The 19,317-nt window shown below is 53.8% G+C and overlaps 2 protein-coding genes across 6 annotated transcripts; both read left to right on the forward strand.

Annotated features, from left to right (window-relative positions):
- The first annotated feature begins 2,913 nt into the window (after positions 1-2,913).
- Positions 2,914-6,457, forward strand: LOC149915249 (uncharacterized). Of its 3 annotated transcripts, none has more exons than XM_090122974.1 (8): positions 2,914-2,987; positions 3,255-3,340; positions 3,880-3,938; positions 4,308-4,407; positions 4,532-4,640; positions 5,029-5,219; positions 5,431-5,556; positions 6,015-6,457. In XM_090122974.1, the coding sequence occupies exons 2-8, from the start codon at positions 3,309-3,311 to the stop codon at positions 6,067-6,069; spliced, it is 672 nt and encodes a 223-aa protein (XP_089979100.1). In that variant the 5' UTR covers positions 2,914-2,987; positions 3,255-3,308; the 3' UTR covers positions 6,070-6,457. The 3 variants fall into 3 exon arrangements, with proteins under 3 accessions (XP_089979100.1, XP_089979099.1, XP_089979098.1); XM_090122973.1 differs by lacking the exon at positions 2,914-2,987 and adding an exon at positions 3,017-3,091; XM_090122972.1 differs by lacking the exon at positions 2,914-2,987 and having other exon boundaries at positions 3,303-3,340; positions 3,880-4,407; positions 6,015-6,456.
- Positions 6,458-7,846: 1,389 nt separating this feature from the next.
- On the forward strand, positions 7,847-13,156 carry LOC149915250 (uncharacterized). Of its 3 annotated transcripts, none has more exons than XM_090123044.1 (8): positions 7,847-9,821; positions 9,985-10,070; positions 10,610-10,668; positions 11,038-11,137; positions 11,262-11,370; positions 11,759-11,949; positions 12,161-12,286; positions 12,745-13,156. In XM_090123044.1, the coding sequence occupies exons 2-8, from the start codon at positions 10,039-10,041 to the stop codon at positions 12,797-12,799; spliced, it is 672 nt and encodes a 223-aa protein (XP_089979170.1). In that variant the 5' UTR covers positions 7,847-9,821; positions 9,985-10,038; the 3' UTR covers positions 12,800-13,156. The 3 variants fall into 3 exon arrangements, with proteins under 3 accessions (XP_089979170.1, XP_089979171.1, XP_089979169.1); XM_090123045.1 differs by having other exon boundaries at positions 7,847-9,717; XM_090123043.1 differs by lacking the exon at positions 7,847-9,821 and having other exon boundaries at positions 10,033-10,070; positions 10,610-11,137.
- Positions 13,157-19,317: the final 6,161 nt, after the last annotated feature.

The raw sequence follows: 19,317 nt of genomic DNA on the forward strand, positions 1-19,317 counted from the left end.
CATGAGTAGCCTCACAATGTGCCCCTCTCCCTTCTGGACTGCCTCAGCGACTTCTTCCTGCTACCTGCTTGCTGCCTAAAGCCGCCCATGCTGCTGCTGCTCTCCCCTGAAACGTGTCTGCCATCAGATTCCTCACTACGGAATTCCTGCATGCTGACAGACTCTCCTGGGCCTGCTTCCTGAGTCCTGCTGCCTCCTCCCTGATTTACCCTGCAGTGTATTCCTGCTACCTGCTTGCTGCCCAAGGCTGGCCACGCTGCTGCTGCTCTCCCCCTGCGCTTTTGCCTTGGACCATCGGGATGGCATGAAACGAGATCGCTGCTGGATCCTGGTGGTGACAGTCCCCACTTTAAGCAATTCTTGCTTACTTCCTGTCTTTTCCATCGCCCTCCTTCCTTTCCCATACATCCTAATTCATAACAGTCACTGTCCTTTCCTTCTCTGTCTCCTTGTTTAGGATTTATAATAAACTGGTCGGACCAACAATTGAACAGTTGGTTCTTAATCTCACGACAGGTATACAGATATCAAAGAACCTCCTCTCCCTCCTAAAATTGGAGCAAGACAAGGGGTGAGGCATGGCCAATAAATGACCTGTGCTCCGAGAGGCTGATGATGTTGGCATTAGTGATTCAGATGTTCTTAATATCTGCCACTCCAGGACAGTCCCAAATTCATCAGCACTGGAACCTGGAAGGCAGCAGCAAGGATGGTAAGAACTCTCACTACGGGTTTTTTTGCTGTAGATGGCAAGGAATGTAAAAGGGATTTTTCCTCCAATGCTGTTATCCTCTCTCACCCTGACTTGATGTGCCTAGCGATGTGCTACTACCAATGTAGGTTATTCAGTCATGTGAGGTGCAGAAACCTCCTCAGACTCGAGGACTGGAATTCACCATCAGCATCTTTGGGTCCCCAGTGGTCTGGGGAATTTGGGGTTTGTGAGATGTGTCCAACATATGTATCAGAAAATCTTTTTCTTTCACCGAGTTCCTAGAGATGCAGGAATCAGCTTCCCAGGGAACCAAGGAAAGTGGTCTGAGAAACTGTGGCCTCATGGTTAAGTCACCTTATTGTAATGGAGTTAAATTCAAGAAAAATCAAGGGCAAAGGCAGCCTTCTACCACAACTTAGTGCAAGGCCAGGTTGAGCGTGGCCTGGGCAATCCTGACTGGAGCAGGAGGCAGCCAGCCCACAGCAGGGGGTTGGAACTGGATGAGCTTTAAGGCCCCCTCCAACCTAAGCTATTCTATGATTCTATAATCTCATCGTAGCTCCACAAAATGTCTGTCAGTAGAAACCGAAGCCTGCCATTGTGGGGATGATTAATGAGAACTCAATATATGGGCTTTTCCTCAGTGCCTACAAGGGCACGAGATGAGAGTGGTTGTATAGAAATAAACGGTGTCCCAACACCATTCCCATCTCTAGGAACATGGGACTTAATCTAACAGGCAGAATATGGGCTGCACGTTTTTTGTGTTTAGCCTCGAGAATGGGTCTGCAGGAAGCTGTATGTGAGGCCATCCTGGACGTCTTAATGACGTTATGGAGGAATCTGGAGCATGTTTCACCTTCAGAAATCTATGTGACTAAGTGGCGTCAGATTTGCAACCCAGAATTGCAGCCTAGAGTCTCAGCAGGGATGAGATGCCCCGAACGCATCCCTACAGAGCCACAAAGCCATGTGGAAGGATGGAAGGGGCTATGCAGGTTATCTTGTTGTGACAAGACTGCTGAGCTGTTTAAGGTACCCAGAGGGAGGGCAGCGGAGGCCTCAGCCGCCTCAGCCTCCAGCAGCCTGGGAAGGGAGCCCAGCCCAGGGCCACCTCGCCCGGGTGGGGCCCAGCGTGCCCACACCGCCTTGTCAGAGCCAGGAAAAGGCTCTGTGTGCGTGGGCTGCCTGGCAGAGGCCTCACACAGCTCTCCCTGCGGCCCATCCCAATGCTGGGCCCCGCTCTGGAGATGCAGGCCGAGCCGACAGCTGGCAGCACGGCCCCGCAGTGCGGGCACGGCGCTCCGCAGGGCCTGCCCAAATCCAGCCCTCACCTCGGCTTGGGAAGCGGCAAGGAGGAGCTGGTTGCAGCCTTCCCTGCAAGCCACAGCGTCTCAAAATCGTTCAGCGCCTTTGGTTGGAGGAGACCGGAGGGATCATCCCGTTCCAACCCCCTGCCCTGGGCCGGCTGCCCCTCACCAGATCAGCTGCCCACGGCCTGCGCTTGGCAATGGGCAGCACTGCCAGGGCCTCGCTGCCCTCTGAGTAGAGAATTACCTCCAACATCTAACCTACACTACCCCTCTTTTGGTTTAAAGCCATTCCCCCTTGTCCCGTCACCGTTAGACCATGCAAAAAGTCACTCTTGTTCTTGTGTAGAGCTCCCTTTATATACAGACAGGTTGCCACGAGCTCTCCCTGGAGCCTTCTTTCTCCACGCTGAACAAGCCCGGCTCTCTCAGCCCTTCTTTGTAGCAGAGGTGCTCCAGCCCTCCGAGCTTCTCTGTGGGCTCCCCCACAGGCCCACTGCAACAGCCCCACATCCCTCCGGTGCTTCGCGCCAGGCTGGATGTAGAACTGCAGATGGGGCCGCAGGAAGATTTTCAACCGCTGTTCATCTGCCCTGCAAGTCTGGCAAGCACATTTCCTGTGCCTGCACGGCTGAGGTGAGGTCCCACGGTGGATGTGCGCCATGCTTTGGCTTTCCTAGCACAGCAGGCACTGGACGGATGGGGGCAGCCCCCACCACGGCCAGCACAGCCCCCCAGCCTGGGAGCGAGAAGCCTGGCAGGGGGTGACGTGGGCAGGGTGGGGCCCTGCAGCCCCTTTGTGACATGGGCTGGAGTCACAATGGGGCACCGCACCTCACCCTGATCCCTGCCCCGTCCCACAGCTCCCAGCTCACACTTCCCCGAGAGGTGGAGGTGAGCCCAGACGCGAGTGGCTGCTCTCGCCAGCGCTCTTCTCTCGACAGCTGCTCTGCAGCGAGGAGGTGAAGGCAAAGGCAGGCAGTGCGATAGTGCTGGGTCTGTTTGGAGACGTGCACAGGAGGAGTGCAGGAGCTCGGTGCTAAGCACATTTGGACGCCCCCCTCAGGTGGACTTTTGGCTCTGGGCAGTGCCTCTGGGCAGGACGTGGAGGCACAGGCGGATGTGGGGAGGGTGCCCGGGCTGTGGGTGCTGCGGAGGCCGGCTGCCCTTGCGAGCAGCCATGGCTTTCTTGCTGGGGATCCCCTCTCACTTCTGTGTCCTCCTTGCAGATCACAAGCCCGACGCTCTTGATCTAAGCCCGCAAAGGGCCAGCTGTTGGCAGAATGCCTCGGAAGAGGAACTATGTGCCCCCAAGGTGAGCATCTCTGCTTCAGTAGCCCCAAATTGACCATACGAGACATTTCTCAGCCCCTCTGGTCGAGCTGCCCAGAGGTCCCCAGGCTGTCGTTGCCAGGCCCGGTCTCCTGGCCTGGTGCGCGCACACAGAGTCCAAGCAGCGCTTCTCCATGAAGCCCATGGCCACTGCAGCTGCTCTGGGGAGCGGGGGTCTGCAGGGGAGGTCCCCGGGATGAGGGCTCTCTTTCCATTCCCACCTGTGTGGGACGAACAGTGGCTGTGAGGAAAGACCATTTTCCATAAAGCTGCTTCTGCTCTCTCCCTTTCCTTTGGGTGAGGCTGAAAAGCATGAACAGGCAACTAACCATAGCCAAGATGTTAGCATTTTCCATCAGTTTTGTTTCCAAAAACTACCTGGTTGTATTTTCTGCTTCACAAAACTGAAGACAAGGGACAGTAGCTGCGGTCTGGAGCAGCTGTGTGAGCAGCTTAGTCCCAGAGGCTGCAGAGGACTACACTTGGCCCTTCTGGTAACCACTGCCTCTTCTTTATTTGCAGCTTTTTGCCCAAGGATGAGGTGCCGGAATTTATACTGGCAGATCTCGCTGAGCAAAAAGGTACCTTGCTACCATGTAGACATAACGGAGAGAAGCAAGAGCGTGTCACCACGCCTGTGACTCCACAGTGCTCATACCAGAGATTCTCCAACATGACAGCATGTCCCAGATCACCTCTATTCCCAGTGGGGACCCATGGAAGCAATGGGTTCCGGAACTGCTGAGGGATCAGCAGGGCTGTGTGAAACGGAGGGCTGGGAATGAGTGGTAGTTGGAGAGAGCGGTGACCCCCCTAGGAAGCCTGACCCCAAAGGATGAGGGGACCAGGCCAGACGGCAGCAGCAGATGCACGTGCGTCTGGCATGGCTGTCTTGTGGTCAGCGTCCCAGAGATGCAGCTGTGAACAGCTTCCTTGTTTTGTGCTTCCAGAGGCTCGAGAACGCCAGTTCCTTCGTGGCCGCTTTCCACCCATCCGGACAAGTGACCTCGACCTGCTGGCAGAAGAGCGGACTACAAGGGAGACTGTGAGGTGAGAGCTCTGGGAACCAACAGCATGACGCCCTGAGCTCCCATTTGTCATCACTGGGCCCAGGCATGTTGAGCTCCCTCCAGGCTCCTGCTGCTTTCTAACAACCTCCCTGTGTTGCTTGCAGTGTGCAGCCGCCTGTTGGAAAGAGCCGGTCAGAGAGGCGCCTGGAGATGAAGGAGAGGGAGGGAGAAGTCAGGTTCCCTCCTCTGTGCAGCCAGCTGGGAACATCACTGGTATGTGCAATGGTGAGATGGGTCAAGAAACACAGAACTATGGAGAGGGAATCCTAGGAGAGCCCTCCAGAGGAGTTCATCCCCTGTCTTCTTTTGAGGCTCTTCCTTTCCTTCTGGTGAGGGACTCCCTCTGTACCCACAGCACTTGCACTTCATGCTTCAGCCCATGGCATGGGAAGGTGAAGTAGTCCAAGTATATCAAAGGGCAGACGACGGGCTGTGCTGTGGGGAGGGCACAGATGGGACTCCCTGGTGTGCCTCACACAACCCTGGTCTGCACCGCTCACCCTGGAGCTTGAGTCGGACTCTTCCAGCCGGGGCCCCATTGCTGGGTGGGCACCACTTGCACGGCAACGTGGGCTCACATCTGCCTCTACTTCCCACACAGGCGAGGAAGCACTTCAGAGCACCTCAAGTCCAGCAGCGCTTCCCCCCTCTGAGGACCACGAGACAGGAGGGGGAGAAAGTGCAAAAAGAAAAGATCTCCAGCAAGAAGAAAAGCGAGGAGATTCCCTGCCGCTTTCCTCCAATAGAGAAGAAGAGGACAGTGGCCCCTCAAGCAGAAATGGCAGAGCCCAGGTAAGTGCGCAGCAGCTCCCTGCAAGGCCTGGCAGAGGCAAGCAGCTGTGAGTGACCAACTGTCAGGTCAGAGGAGCCTGAAGCCCATCCCAACATGACGGGGTGCTGGGGCTCAAAGGCAGCATGGGATGCAGGGGTGGGGGAAGGCAGGCGCTGGGGCAGGCAGCATCTCAACCAGCATGTGAGCAGGCATTTCCCTCTGCTGTTGCAGTGTCCAGTCACTACGGGCAAAACAGGTCCTGGGAACCTTGGAGTCGTACAAGGTGTGCCGGGAAGGATGGAGGAAGAAGGTGGAGCAAAACAGGCTCCCTCCAGCCAGACCCAAGGAGTACCTCAAGTAAATAGCAGCAGCAGTGCGTGGATTTTCCTGCAGGGCCAGTGCGTCCCTCACCCTGCCCGCAGAGCAGTGATCCCAGGGACTGCCTTTCCCTGGGATCACGGTGCCGTGGAGAGCAGTGCTCCTGAGGCCATGCCCTTGTGGCAGAGCTTCTTTCCAGCCCAGGAGATGTGAGAAAGAAGAACGGGGGGCAGAGGGTGGATGGGTGGGTGCTGCTGGGATTTGGCTCTGCCTTTCCACTTCATACAGACCATCCCTCCCCTGGCAGACTATGGACACCTAGGCATCTCATCTGGAGGGCCCGTCCCTGCCTGGTCCCACATCCCAGCTCTGGGATGATGAGCTGCATGTGTGTGTCATGGCAGTGCAGCCGGACCCACAGACATGGCTGAGGATGTGCAGGATATTTCTGCCTTCTCTGTGATTCCCAGTGCACATCTTTGCTTCTCCCCTTACAGCTTTGTGAAGAAGTTGGAGCTGCAGGAGACCAAAGATAAACGCAAGAGCCTGTGAGAGAACATCAGGCTGGCGCAGTGCAGCCAATTCATTCCACGCCCATTCCATGCCACCATGGCAAAGAACAACGAAGCCCCCCAATTGGCAACAGCGGGGCTGAGAGGAGGCATGTAGATACAGCAGCTGCCTCCCTTGTTACCAGCATTCTCTGCTACAACAGCAAAGCAGAGACATTCCCACCACAAGAAGTACCAAATAAAATCATTGGAACTTCTTTAAATCTGGGGAGTCATCATCGTTTGTCTTGCGGCACGTTCACCTGCAGGGCTTTGGAAAGGGCGGTCTGCTAGCTCCTGGGAGGATAGTACTAAATTGGGAGAACTACTGACTGTCTCCTGGGAGGGAAGCTGGGCCTTGCAGAGAAATCTTTACAATTCGCAGAGCCTGGCCATCTCCAATCACATGGACTTTAACAAATGTAAGTGCTGAATTCTTTCCCTGGGACAGTGCAACCCAGGCTCTGTGTACAGACTGGGGGACAAGCGGCTGGAGAGCATCACGCCAGGAACAGATGTGGGGGCTCTGGCTGACGGCAAGTCCCTTGGGTTGTAGAGCCCAGGTCAGAGGGGATGGAGGGAAGGCCCTATGGCAGCCTGCAGCTCCATCATGGTGGCCTGCAGCTCCATCATGGTGGCCTGCAGCTCCCACCCAGGACAGCACAGGGGCAGAGCTGAGCAGTGCTTTAGGCAAATCTGCACTAATGTGGGTGTTTCATGTGTTGCACTCTCTTCAAGAAGGTCCGCCTATCTGGCACAGATCTTCCATGGGCTATTGGGGATATCTGCACTGCCATCCATCACTTCCTCCTCATCTGATTTCTGTCCTCCTCTCTCCATGTGGCATTTTCTGCCCTAATATGTTTTCACAGAGGTATTGCCAGCTTCACAGGCTGGTTCAGCTTTGGCTTGGGCTGTCCAATGTGGAACCAGCACAGCACTAGCCCTACGCACTACAGAAACGCGCTTGGTAGTCCCCCCTCACAACCAAATCTTGTTCCCATTAGAACATGGCCAATGACATTCCCCGCTTTTAGGCAGGGAAATGAGTTTGAGAGAGGGACTCAAAAAGGAGAAGATTGAGATTCTGGAAGAAAGAAATGCATGAGGGTCCAGCAGGATGCTGCGGATGGGAAGGAGCTATGGGGGATGTGCTTTATCATGGCGCTGACCGTGCAGATTCTTTGCATGGATCTGTACTGCAGTTCAGGGGCTGGAGAGGCCTAAAAAGCCTTGGGACAGCAGTTTGATGTACGTCCCTCCCTAAGATCCAACTGCTCTCCTGGGTGCTTCCAGGTCAAAGCTATTCATGGACAGGCCTTCAAAGCCTGGGGCCGTGTCACTGTGTTGTAACAGGTATTCTGAAAGACAAAATCTTCTGTGAGCAGTCAGTTATGTGCAGTGTACATTTGAGAGGCTGCAGGAAGGAAAATTGCTCTTTGCCATTCTAGTTGTTGCTCTCTGGGTCAGAAGGATGCTCTGAGAGAGCAGCCCATGGCAGAGACTGCTGAAAAAAGCCAGAAAATGGAGGATCCAGAAGGCCGGCAGAGGGTGAGACTGATGAGAAGGGGATGAGGTAAACGGGCAACAAGGTTTTTGAGGTGTGAAAGGAAAACCATACTCCAGGAACATGCAGCTACCGCACACAGCCTTCCACGGCCCAGAGGCCCAGTGGTTAGCTGGACTGAGGGCAAATCTGAAAGACAGGAATTTCAGCAAGGATAGAATAGGTACAAGCCTTGGTTACATCCATTCTTCCTCCTTCCAAGGTTTCCTTAAGGTGAGATCCTTCTCTCAGCCACTGGTAGGCCACCCAGTTGCTAGTAGGGACTGAAACAGCTTGAAAGACAAACGTAGGAAATATTTCTGCGTCAGGAAACTCTGCTGCCTTGTCATGGCTGAAGGCACGCAGGTCCATTTACGTGTTGGGCAGAAGCACAGCACCGATGGTTCTCAGAGAGATGGTTCTCAAGAAATAGGGAACAGTGAGTGAAAAACCCAAAATATGGGCTTTTCCTCAGTGCCTACCAGGACACGAGATGAGAGTGGCTGTATAGAAATAAACGGTGTCCCAACACCATTCCCATCTCTAGGAACATGGGACTTAATCTAACAGGCAGAATATGGGCTGCACGTTTTTTGTGTTTAGCCTCGAGAATGGGTCTGCAGGAAGCTGTATGTGAGGCCATCCTGGACGTCTTAATGACGTTATGGAGGAATCTGGAGCATGTTTCACCTTCAGAAATCTATGTGACTAAGTGGCGTCAGATTTGCAACCCAGAATTGCAGCCTAGAGTCTCAGCAGGGATGAGATGCCCCGAACGCATCCCTACAGAGCCACAAAGCCATGTGGAAGGATGGAAGGGGCTATGCAGGTTATCTTGTTGTGACAAGACTGCTGAGCTGTTTAAGGTACCCAGAGGGAGGGCAGCGGAGGCCTCAGCCGCCTCAGCCTCCAGCAGCCTGGGAAGGGAGCCCAGCCCAGGGCCACCTCGCCCGGGTGGGGCCCAGCGTGCCCACACCGCCTTGTCAGAGCCAGGAAAAGGCTCTGTGTGCGTGGGCTGCCTGGCAGAGGCCTCACACAGCTCTCCCTGCGGCCCATCCCAATGCTGGGCCCCGCTCTGGAGATGCAGGCCGAGCCGACAGCTGGCAGCACGGCCCCGCAGTGCGGGCACGGCGCTCCGCAGGGCCTGCCCAAATCCAGCCCTCACCTCGGCTTGGGAAGCGGCAAGGAGGAGCTGGTTGCAGCCTTCCCTGCAAGCCACAGCGTCTCAGAATCGTTCAGCGCCTTTGGTTGGAGGAGACCGGAGGGATCATCCCGTTCCAACCCCCTGCCCTGGGCCGGCTGCCCCTCACCAGATCAGCTGCCCACGGCCTGCGCTTGGCAATGGGCAGCACTGCCAGGGCCTCGCTGCCCTCTGAGTAGAGAATTACCTCCAACATCTAACCTACACTACCCCTCTTTTGGTTTAAAGCCATTCCCCCTTGTCCCGTCACCGTTAGACCATGCAAAAAGTCACTCTTGTTCTTGTGTAGAGCTCCCTTTATATACAGACAGGTTGCCACGAGCTCTCCCTGGAGCCTTCTTTCTCCACGCTGAACAAGCCCGGCTCTCTCAGCCCTTCTTTGTAGCAGAGGTGCTCCAGCCCTCCGAGCTTCTCTGTGGGCTCCCCCACAGGCCCACTGCAACAGCCCCACATCCCTCCGGTGCTTCGCGCCAGGCTGGATGTAGAACTGCAGATGGGGCCGCAGGAAGATTTTCAACCGCTGTTCATCTGCCCTGCAAGTCTGGCAAGCACATTTCCTGTGCCTGCACGGCTGAGGTGAGGTCCCACGGTGGATGTGCGCCATGCTTTGGCTTTCCTAGCACAGCAGGCACTGGACGGATGGGGGCAGCCCCCACCACGGCCAGCACAGCCCCCCAGCCTGGGAGCGAGAAGCCTGGCAGGGGGTGACGTGGGCAGGGTGGGGCCCTGCAGCCCCTTTGTGACATGGGCTGGAGTCACAATGGGGCACCGCACCTCACCCTGATCCCTGCCCCGTCCCACAGCTCCCAGCTCACACTTCCCCGAGAGGTGGAGGTGAGCCCAGACGCGAGTGGCTGCTCTCGCCAGCGCTCTTCTCTCGACAGCTGCTCTGCAGCGAGGAGGTGAAGGCAAAGGCAGGCAGTGCGATAGTGCTGGGTCTGTTTGGAGACGTGCACAGGAGGAGTGCAGGAGCTCGGTGCTAAGCACATTTGGACGCCCCCCTCAGGTGGACTTTTGGCTCTGGGCAGTGCCTCTGGGCAGGACGTGGAGGCACAGGCGGATGTGGGGAGGGTGCCCGGGCTGTGGGTGCTGCGGAGGCCGGCTGCCCTTGCGAGCAGCCATGGCTTTCTTGCTGGGGATCCCCTCTCACTTCTGTGTCCTCCTTGCAGATCACAAGCCCGACGCTCTTGATCTAAGCCCGCAAAGGGCCAGCTGTTGGCAGAATGCCTCGGAAGAGGAACTATGTGCCCCCAAGGTGAGCATCTCTGCTTCAGTAGCCCCAAATTGACCATACGAGACATTTCTCAGCCCCTCTGGTCGAGCTGCCCAGAGGTCCCCAGGCTGTCGTTGCCAGGCCCGGTCTCCTGGCCTGGTGCGCGCACACAGAGTCCAAGCAGCGCTTCTCCATGAAGCCCATGGCCACTGCAGCTGCTCTGGGGAGCGGGGGTCTGCAGGGGAGGTCCCCGGGATGAGGGCTCTCTTTCCATTCCCACCTATGTGGGACGAACAGTGGCTGTGAGGAAAGACCATTTTCCATAAAGCTGCTTCTGCTCTCTCCCTTTCCTTTGGGTGAGGCTGAAAAGCATGAACAGGCAACTAACCATAGCCAAGATGTTAGCATTTTCCATCAGTTTTGTTTCCAAAAACTACCTGGTTGTATTTTCTGCTTCACAAAACTGAAGACAAGGGACAGTAGCTGCGGTCTGGAGCAGCTGTGTGAGCAGCTTAGTCCCAGAGGCTGCAGAGGACTACACTTGGCCCTTCTGGTAACCACTGCCTCTTCTTTATTTGCAGCTTTTTGCCCAAGGATGAGGTGCCGGAATTTATACTGGCAGATCTCGCTGAGCAAAAAGGTACCTTGCTACCATGTAGACATAACGGAGAGAAGCAAGAGCGTGTCACCACGCCTGTGACTCCACAGTGCTCATACCAGAGATTCTCCAACATGACAGCATGTCCCAGATCACCTCTATTCCCAGTGGGGACCCATGGAAGCAATGGGTTCCGGAACTGCTGAGGGATCAGCAGGGCTGTGTGAAACGGAGGGCTGGGAATGAGTGGTAGTTGGAGAGAGCGGTGACCCCCCTAGGAAGCCTGACCCCAAAGGATGAGGGGACCAGGCCAGACGGCAGCAGCAGATGCACGTGCGTCTGGCATGGCTGTCTTGTGGTCAGCGTCCCAGAGATGCAGCTGTGAACAGCTTCCTTGTTTTGTGCTTCCAGAGGCTCGAGAACGCCAGTTCCTTCGTGGCCGCTTTCCACCCATCCGGACAAGTGACCTCGACCTGCTGGCAGAAGAGCGGACTACAAGGGAGACTGTGAGGTGAGAGCTCTGGGAACCAACAGCATGACGCCCTGAGCTCCCATTTGTCATCACTGGGCCCAGGCATGTTGAGCTCCCTCCAGGCTCCTGCTGCTTTCTAACAACCTCCCTGTGTTGCTTGCAGTGTGCAGCCGCCTGTTGGAAAGAGCCGGTCAGAGAGGCGCCTGGAGATGAAGGAGAGGGAGGGAGAAGTCAGGTTCCCTCCTCTGTGCAGCCAGCTGGGAACATCACTGGTATGTGCAATGGTGAGATGGGTCAAGAAACACAGAACTATGGAGAGGGAATCCTAGGAGAGCCCTCCAGAGGAGTTCATCCCCTGTCTTCTTTTGAGGCTCTTCCTTTCCTTCTGGTGAGGGACTCCCTCTGTACCCACAGCACTTGCACTTCATGCTTCAGCCCATGGCATGGGAAGGTGAAGTAGTCCAAGTATATCAAAGGGCAGACGACGGGCTGTGCTGTGGGGAGGGCACAGATGGGACTCCCTGGTGTGCCTCACACAACCCTGGTCTGCACCGCTCCCCCTGGAGCTTGAGTCGGACTCTTCCAGCCGGGGCCCCATTGCTGGGTGGGCACCACTTGCACGGCAACGTGGGCTCACATCTGCCTCTACTTCCCACACAGGCGAGGAAGCACTTCAGAGCACCTCAAGTCCAGCAGCGCTTCCCCCCTCTGAGGACCACGAGACAGGAGGGGGAGAAAGTGCAAAAAGAAAAGATCTCCAGCAAGAAGAAAAGCGAGGAGATTCCCTGCCGCTTTCCTCCAATAGAGAAGAAGAGGACAGTGGCCCCTCAAGCAGAAATGGCAGAGCCCAGGTAAGTGCGCAGCAGCTCCCTGCAAGGCCTGGCAGAGGCAAGCAGCTGTGAGTGACCAACTGTCAGGTCAGAGGAGCCTGAAGCCCATCCCAACATGACGGGGTGCTGGGGCTCAAAGGCAGCATGGGATGCAGGGGTGGGGGAAGGCAGGCGCTGGGGCAGGCAGCATCTCAACCAGCATGTGAGCAGGCATTTCCCTCTGCTGTTGCAGTGTCCAGTCACTACGGGCAAAACAGGTCCTGGGAACCTTGGAGTCGTACAAGGTGTGCCGGGAAGGATGGAGGAAGAAGGTGGAGCAAAACAGGCTCCCTCCAGCCAGACCCAAGGAGTACCTCAAGTAAATAGCAGCAGCAGTGCGTGGATTTTCCTGCAGGGCCAGTGCGTCCCTCACCCTGCCCGCAGAGCAGTGATCCCAGGGACTGCCTTTCCCTGGGATCACGGTGCCGTGGAGAGCAGTGCTCCTGAGGCCATGCCCTTGTGGCAGAGCTTCTTTCCAGCCCAGGAGATGTGAGAAAGAAGAACGGGGGGCAGAGGGTGGATGGGTGGGTGCTGCTGGGATTTGGCTCTGCCTTTCCACTTCATACAGACCATCCCTCCCCTGGCAGACTATGGACACCTAGGCATCTCATCTGGAGGGCCCGTCCCTGCCTGGTCCCACATCCCAGCTCTGGGATGATGAGCTGCATGTGTGTGTCATGGCAGTGCAGCCGGACCCACAGACATGGCTGAGGATGTGCAGGATATTTCTGCCTTCTCTGTGATTCCCAGTGCACATCTTTGCTTCTCCCCTTACAGCTTTGTGAAGAAGTTGGAGCTGCAGGAGACCAAAGATAAACGCAAGAGCCTGTGAGAGAACATCAGGCTGGCGCAGTGCAGCCAATTCATTCCACGCCCATTCCATGCCACCATGGCAAAGAACAACGAAGCCCCCCAATTGGCAACAGCGGGGCTGAGAGGAGGCATGTAGATACAGCAGCTGCCTCCCTTGTTACCAGCATTCTCTGCTACAACAGCAAAGCAGAGACATTCCCACCACAAGAAGTACCAAATAAAATCATTGGAACTTCTTTAAATCTGGGGAGTCATCATCGTTTGTCTTGCGGCACGTTCACCTGCAGGGCTTTGGAAAGGGCGGTCTGCTAGCTCCTGGGAGGATAGTACTAAATTGGGAGAACTACTGACTGTCTCCTGGGAGGGAAGCTGGGCCTTGCAGAGAAATCTTTACAATTCGCAGAGCCTGGCCATCTCCAATCACGTGGACTTTAACAAATGTAAGTGCTGAATTCTTTCCCTGGGACGGTGCAACCCAGGCTCTGTGTACAGACTGGGGGACAAGCGGCTGGAGAGCATCACCCCAGGAACAGATGTGGGGGCTCTGGCTGACGGCAAGTCCCTTGGGTTGTAGAGCCCAGGTCAGAGGGGATGGAGGGAAGGCCCTATGGCAGCCTGCAGCTCCATCATGGTGGCCTGCAGCTCCATCATGGTGGCCTGCAGCTCCCACCCAGGACAGCACAGGGGCAGAGCTGAGCAGTGCTTTAGGCAAATCTGCACTAATGTGGGTGTTTCATGTGTTGTACTCTCTTCAAGAAGGTCCGCCTATCTGGCACAGATCTTCCATGGGCTATTGGGGATATCTGCACTGCCATCCATCACTTCCTCCTCATCTGATTTCTGTCCTCCTCTCTCCATGTGGCATTTTCTGCCCTAATATGTTTTCACAGAGGTATTGCCAGCTTCACAGGCAGGTTCAGCTTTGGCTTGGGCTGTCCAATGTGGAACCAGCACAGCACTAGCCCTACGCACTACAGAAACGCGCTTGGTAGTCCCCCCTCACAACCAAATCTTGTTTCCATTAGAACATGGCCAATGACATTCCCCGCTTTTAGGCAGGGAAATGAGTTTGAGAGAGGGACTCAAAAAGGAGAAGATTGAGATTCTGGAAGAAAGAAATGCATGAGGGTCCAGCAGGATGCTGCGGATGGGAAGGAGCTATGGGGGATGTGCTTTATCATGGCGCTGACCGTGCAGATTCTTTGCATGGATCTGTACTGCAGTTCAGGGGCTGGAGAGGCCTAAAAAGCCTTGGGACAGCAGTTTGATGTACGTCCCTCCCTAAGATCCAACTGCTCTCCTGGGTGCTTCCAGGTCAAAGCTATTCATGGACAGGCCTTCAAAGCCTGGGGCCGTGTCACTGTGTTGTAACAGGTATTCTGAAAGACAAAATCTTCTGTGAGCAGTCAGTTATGTGCAGTGCACATTTGAGAGGCTGCAGGAAGGAAAATTGCTCTTTGCCATTCTAGTTGTTGTTCTCTGGGTCAGAAGGATGCTCTGAGAGAGCAGCCCATGGCAGAGACTGCTGAAAAAAGCCAGAAAATGGAGGATCCAGAAGGCCGGCAGAGGGTGAGACTGATGAGAAGGGGATGAGGTAAACGGGCAACAAGGTTTTTGAGGTGTGAAAGGAAAACCATACTCCAGGAACATGCAGCTACCGCACACAGCCTTCCACGGCCCAGAGGCCCAGTGGTTAGCTGGACTGAGGGCAAATCTGAAAGACAGGACTTTCAGCAAGGATAGAGTAGGTACAAGCCTTGGTTACTTCCATTCTTCCTCCTTCTAAGGTTTCCTTAAGGTGAGATCCTTCTCTCAGCCACTGGTAGGCCACCCGGTTGCTAGTAGGGACTGAAACAGCTTGAAAGACAAACGTAGGAAATATTTCTGCGTCAGGAAACTCTGCTGCCTTGTCATGGCTGAAGGCACGCAGGTCCATTTACGTGTTGGGCAGAAGCACAGCACCGATGGTTCTCAGAGAGATGGTTCTCAAGAAATAGGGAACAGTGAGTGAAAAACCCAAAATATGGGCTTTTCCTCAGTGCCTACCGGGACACGAGATGAGAGTGGTTGTATAGAAATAAACGGTGTCCCAACACCATTCCCATCTCTAGGAACATGGGACTTAATCTAACAGGCAGAATATGGGCTGCACATTTTTTGTGTTTAGCCTCAAGAATGGGTCTGCAGGAAGCTGTATGTGAGGCCATCCTGGACGTCTTAATGACGTTATGGAGGAAACTCTGCTGCCTTGTCATGGCTGAAGGCACGCAGGTCCATTTATGTGTTGGGCAGAAGCACAGCACCGATGGTTCTCAGAGAGATGGTTCTCAAGAAATATGGAACAGTGAGTGAATTTTACTACAAATCACACTGAGATGGAGATTGCAGAAGTATTTATTTTAATGATCTCTGGAGGAAAATTTGAGAGTCATAGAATCATAGATGGCTGGGGTTGGAAGGGGCGTCACTGATCATCTAGTTCCAGTGTGTAACATGTAAAGACCATGAGTTACCTACATGTGCAGTTTTCTTGGGCTTTGATGCTTCCATTTCTGCACATACTGGGAAGGAAATTGTGAGGAGGTTGATAGAAGGGAGAGATAGAAACAGGAGGTCCCACAAACAGCAACGAACAAAACTGTGATGAGTTTAGTTTCACCCACTGCAATTAGTGGGGAGGGTTGTTTGCAGCCCTGATCAGCAATACTTGTGCAAAATTCTCAGCCACAGGCACTGAGCTCTATATGTTCCACCTGATATTTTGGGCACCATCAAGTGTCTGGGCAATTACCAGAGATTCTGCAACGTATCTCAGAATAACCCGAGTTGGAAGAGACCCTTTGGAATCATCATAGAATCATAGAATCATGAAATTGCTGAGGTTTGAAAAGACCTCTAGGGTCATCAAGTCCAACCATGACCTAACCATACTGCCCTAGTTCCACCATCCCTCTGCTAAATCATGTCCGTGAGCACCACATCCAAATGGATTTTAAACACATCCAGGGATGCTGACTCAACCAGCCCCCTGGCCAGCCTATTCCAGTGCTTAACAGCCCTTTCTGTAAGGAAGTTTTTTCCTGATATCCAACTTAACTTACCCTGGTGCAGCTTAAGGCCATTAAGGCTATGATTTTATGATTCATTTCCCCTCATGCTGTCACCAGTGAGAAGAGACCAACCCCGCTCTCGCTGTAAGCACCTTTCAGGTATTTGAAGAAAGCAATAAAGTCTCCCCCCAGCCTCCTTTTACCCAGACTGAATATCCCCAGTTCCTTCAGTCTCTCCTCATAGCACACATTCCCCAAGCCTTTCCCCAGCCTTGTCGCCCTTCTTTGGACCTGCTCCAGCACCTCCATGTCCTTTCTGTACTGAGGTGCCCCAAACTGAACACAGCACTCGAGGTGAGGCCTCACCAGTGCTGAGTACAGGGCAGGATCACTTCCCTGGTCCTGCTCACCATTCCTGATCCAAGCCAGGATGCCACTGGCCTTCTTGGCCACCTGGGCACACTGCTGGCTCATATTCAGCCGACTGTCCATCAGCACACCAAGGTCCCTTTCCATCAGGCAGCTTTCCAGCCACTCCTCCCCAAGCCTGTAGGGTTGCCTGGGGTTGTTTTGTGACCAAAATGCAGGACCCTACACTTGGCCCTATTGAAACTCATACAGTTAACCTTGGCCCATCCATCCAGTCTATCCAGGTCTCTCTGTATTGCCTTTCTCCCCTCAGGCAAATCAACACTCCCTCCCAACTTGGTGTTGTCTGCAAACTTACTGTGGGTGCGCTCAATCTTCTCATCAAGATCATTAATAAAGATGTTAAATAGAAGCGGCCCCAGCACTGAGCCCTAGGGGACATCACTTGTGACTGGCCGCCAACTGGATTTAATTCCACTGACCACAATTCTTTGGGCCCAGCCATCCAGACAGTGTTTCACCCAGATCGATCATGTCCAACTCCTCGTGAAGCGATGGTAATGAAGAGAATATCCTTGTAACCTATCAACATCGGAAGAAAACAACAGGATGCCAGGTGCCGTGCGGTTACTTCCAACATGGATTTAGCACATAAATGGAGCATGACTATTCCTTCCTCTTCAGAAAGCATTTATAATGCACTTTTACATGATAACACCAGCGCATTGCTTACAGAGTGTAACTACTTCCCCCCACCTCTCTACCTCATCTTTCCAGCCCTGTTTTGCACTCTGCTGTGCTGTGTGAGCCCTGAAATCACCAGTAATACTCCCTTTTGGCTGCAGCTCTGGACAGATGCTGCATTGCTTGAGGAGGGGTGAGGCACAGCCAATAAATAATCTGTGCTCAGAGAGGGTGATTGTTGGGATTAGTGCTTCAGATGTTCTTAACATCTGCAACTCCAGGACAGTCCCAAATTCATCAGCACTGGAACCTGGAAAGCAGCAGCAAGGCTGGTAAGAGCTCTCACTATGGGTTTATTTGCTGTGGATAGTTGGGAATGCAAAAGGGATTTTTCCTCCCATGCTACTATTATGAGTACTTCCAAATATATGTGAAAATGAGGTTGTGGCAAGGTGAGGGTTGGCTGCTTCTCCCAGGTAACAGATATAGGTCGAGAGGTGATGGCCTCAAGTTGTGCCAGGGGAAGTGCAGGTTTGATATTAGGAAAAAATTCCTCTCAGAAAGAGTGTTCAGGCACTGGCACAGCTGTCCAGGGACTCGGGGGAGTCACTGTCCCTGGAGGTGTTCAAGAACTGAGGAGATGTGGCACTGAGGGACACAGTGGGCATGGTGAGGGTGGGTTGGACAGGACTGGATGATCTTAGTGATCTTTTCCAATCTTAATGATTCTGTGATTCTATGAATTCTGTGCATTTAGGAGGTGGGATGAAGGTGCTTGTGGGAGCTGACAAGTCCCAGAGCTTGAGTCCAGCTCTTGCTTTGAATACACAACCCTGATAAATGGTTACTAGAGGGAGGGCAGGCATTACTGTGGGCTAGACGTTGGGACATTGGTTTCTCTGCCTATAAATAATCAGCAGCTGCTCTGCTGGTCTGAGCTTTGTTACTCTGTGTTAGCAGAAGAGCATTCCGTGTCTTGACTTCTCTCCTGGCTCCTACTCTTTATATATATATATATGTATGTATATATTAATTTCCTGCACTAATGTCATTTTTTAAGATTATTTTTTCCCTTTATCAGAGAGTTTTGTGAGCCTTTTGTTTATGGAGACAGACAGCACAAGGGATGAGAAGAGAATTCTCAGCAGCCATGGAGGGGTTACAGCTGCGGGTAAGGCTTCGCTTCATGCAAATCACAACCTCTCACTTTCCTTCACAGCCTCCAGCAGCAAGCAGGGAGGAAAACACCAGCCACATCCGTATATAGCGATCCTGTTAGCTGGGAATGACTCTTGGCTATCAGTGCAGGGGAAATCCAGAAGGCTGCGCAGGATTAAGCACAGAGCATGCTTTAAGCTTCTCCACCTCCCCTTCCTGCAAACAGCCCTCTCCACCCCCTCCCAAACCTGTGCAAGGATGGCTGGCTGGAGGCACACAGGGGCTGCCCATCTCATGAGTTAATCGCCTCCTGTTCAGATGTCAGAAGGAGATGAAGCTGCTATAAATAGGTAGTGAAGCCCTCATGCTTTCAGCTGTGATTCACACACGTGGCAGAGAAGCATTAGGGAGAATTAACATTCAGTCTCTCAGGCACTTTCCTGAGAGCAAATTCCATTCTGTCCCTATCTCTTAATCTCCTTGCCCAGGGGAGATCAGCAGCACTTTCTGGAGGGCCTGCATGGGTAAAATGGACAGGGAAACTTGCAGCAGAACCATCAGGGAGGAAAGACCATTCAGCTGGAGTAACTGAGAAGCACCTTCCTGTGACAAGCAGCTACATTTAGGAGCATGGCAAGGAACACTGCTCCGCCCTTAATGGGGCTGAGATCAGACAGCCTGGATTTGTTGTGGCATGCACAGATGCCTGACAGTGTCCTCTGGGACTGAGGCAGCTTCTGGTGATGGTATGTTCTGGGTTTGGATGAGTGTGGGGAGAGGGCAGAATGGTGTACCTCGGTGTCTATGTGAAACTCCCACTCCTTCCCCTCCATCATGAGCTCAGTGAGAAGATGTAGCATGCAGAAGCTGTGTGCACTCGTTCCCATGTGTGTTTGCATTCATTCCTATGTGCCTAAGTGCTTAGTAGCCTCCCTCACCCTGCCTTGCTGTGCCTGTGCTACTACCAGTGTAGGTTATTCTGTCATGTGAGGTGCAGAAACCTCCTCAGACTGGAGGACTAGAATTCACCATCAGCATCTTTGGGTCCCCAGTGGTCTGGGGAATTTGGGGTTTGTGAGATGTGTCCAACATATGTATCAGAAAATCTTTTTCTTTCACCGAGTTCCTAGAGATGCAGGAATCAGCTTCCCAGGGAACCAAGGAAAGTGGTCTGAGAAACTGTGGCCTCATGGTTAAGTCACCTTATTGTAATGGAGTTAAATTCAAGAAAAATCAAGGGCAAAGGCAGCCTTCTACCACAACTTAGTGCAAGGCC

Source organism: Phasianus colchicus, chromosome 22 (genome assembly GCF_987193195.1).
Source record: "Phasianus colchicus chromosome 22, bPhaCol1.hap1.1, whole genome shotgun sequence".
NCBI classification, from domain to species: domain Eukaryota; kingdom Metazoa; phylum Chordata; class Aves; order Galliformes; family Phasianidae; genus Phasianus; species Phasianus colchicus.

Bases quoted from the DNA above. Each gene is read 5' to 3' on its own strand.
- LOC149915250 (XM_090123043.1), top strand. From the start codon at position 10,923: ATGAGGGGACCAGGCCAGACGGCAGCAGCAGATGCACGTGCGTCTGGC. The intron at 11,371-11,758 runs GTATGTGCAATG...CTTCCCACACAG, and splicing joins GCCAGCTGGGAACATCACTG to GCGAGGAAGCACTTCAGAGC. The intron at 12,287-12,744 runs GTAAATAGCAGC...CTCCCCTTACAG, and splicing joins AGACCCAAGGAGTACCTCAA to CTTTGTGAAGAAGTTGGAGC.
- LOC149915249 (XM_090122972.1), top strand. From the start codon at position 4,193: ATGAGGGGACCAGGCCAGACGGCAGCAGCAGATGCACGTGCGTCTGGC. The intron at 4,408-4,531 runs GTGAGAGCTCTG...TGTTGCTTGCAG, and splicing joins ACTACAAGGGAGACTGTGAG to TGTGCAGCCGCCTGTTGGAA. The intron at 5,557-6,014 runs GTAAATAGCAGC...CTCCCCTTACAG, and splicing joins AGACCCAAGGAGTACCTCAA to CTTTGTGAAGAAGTTGGAGC.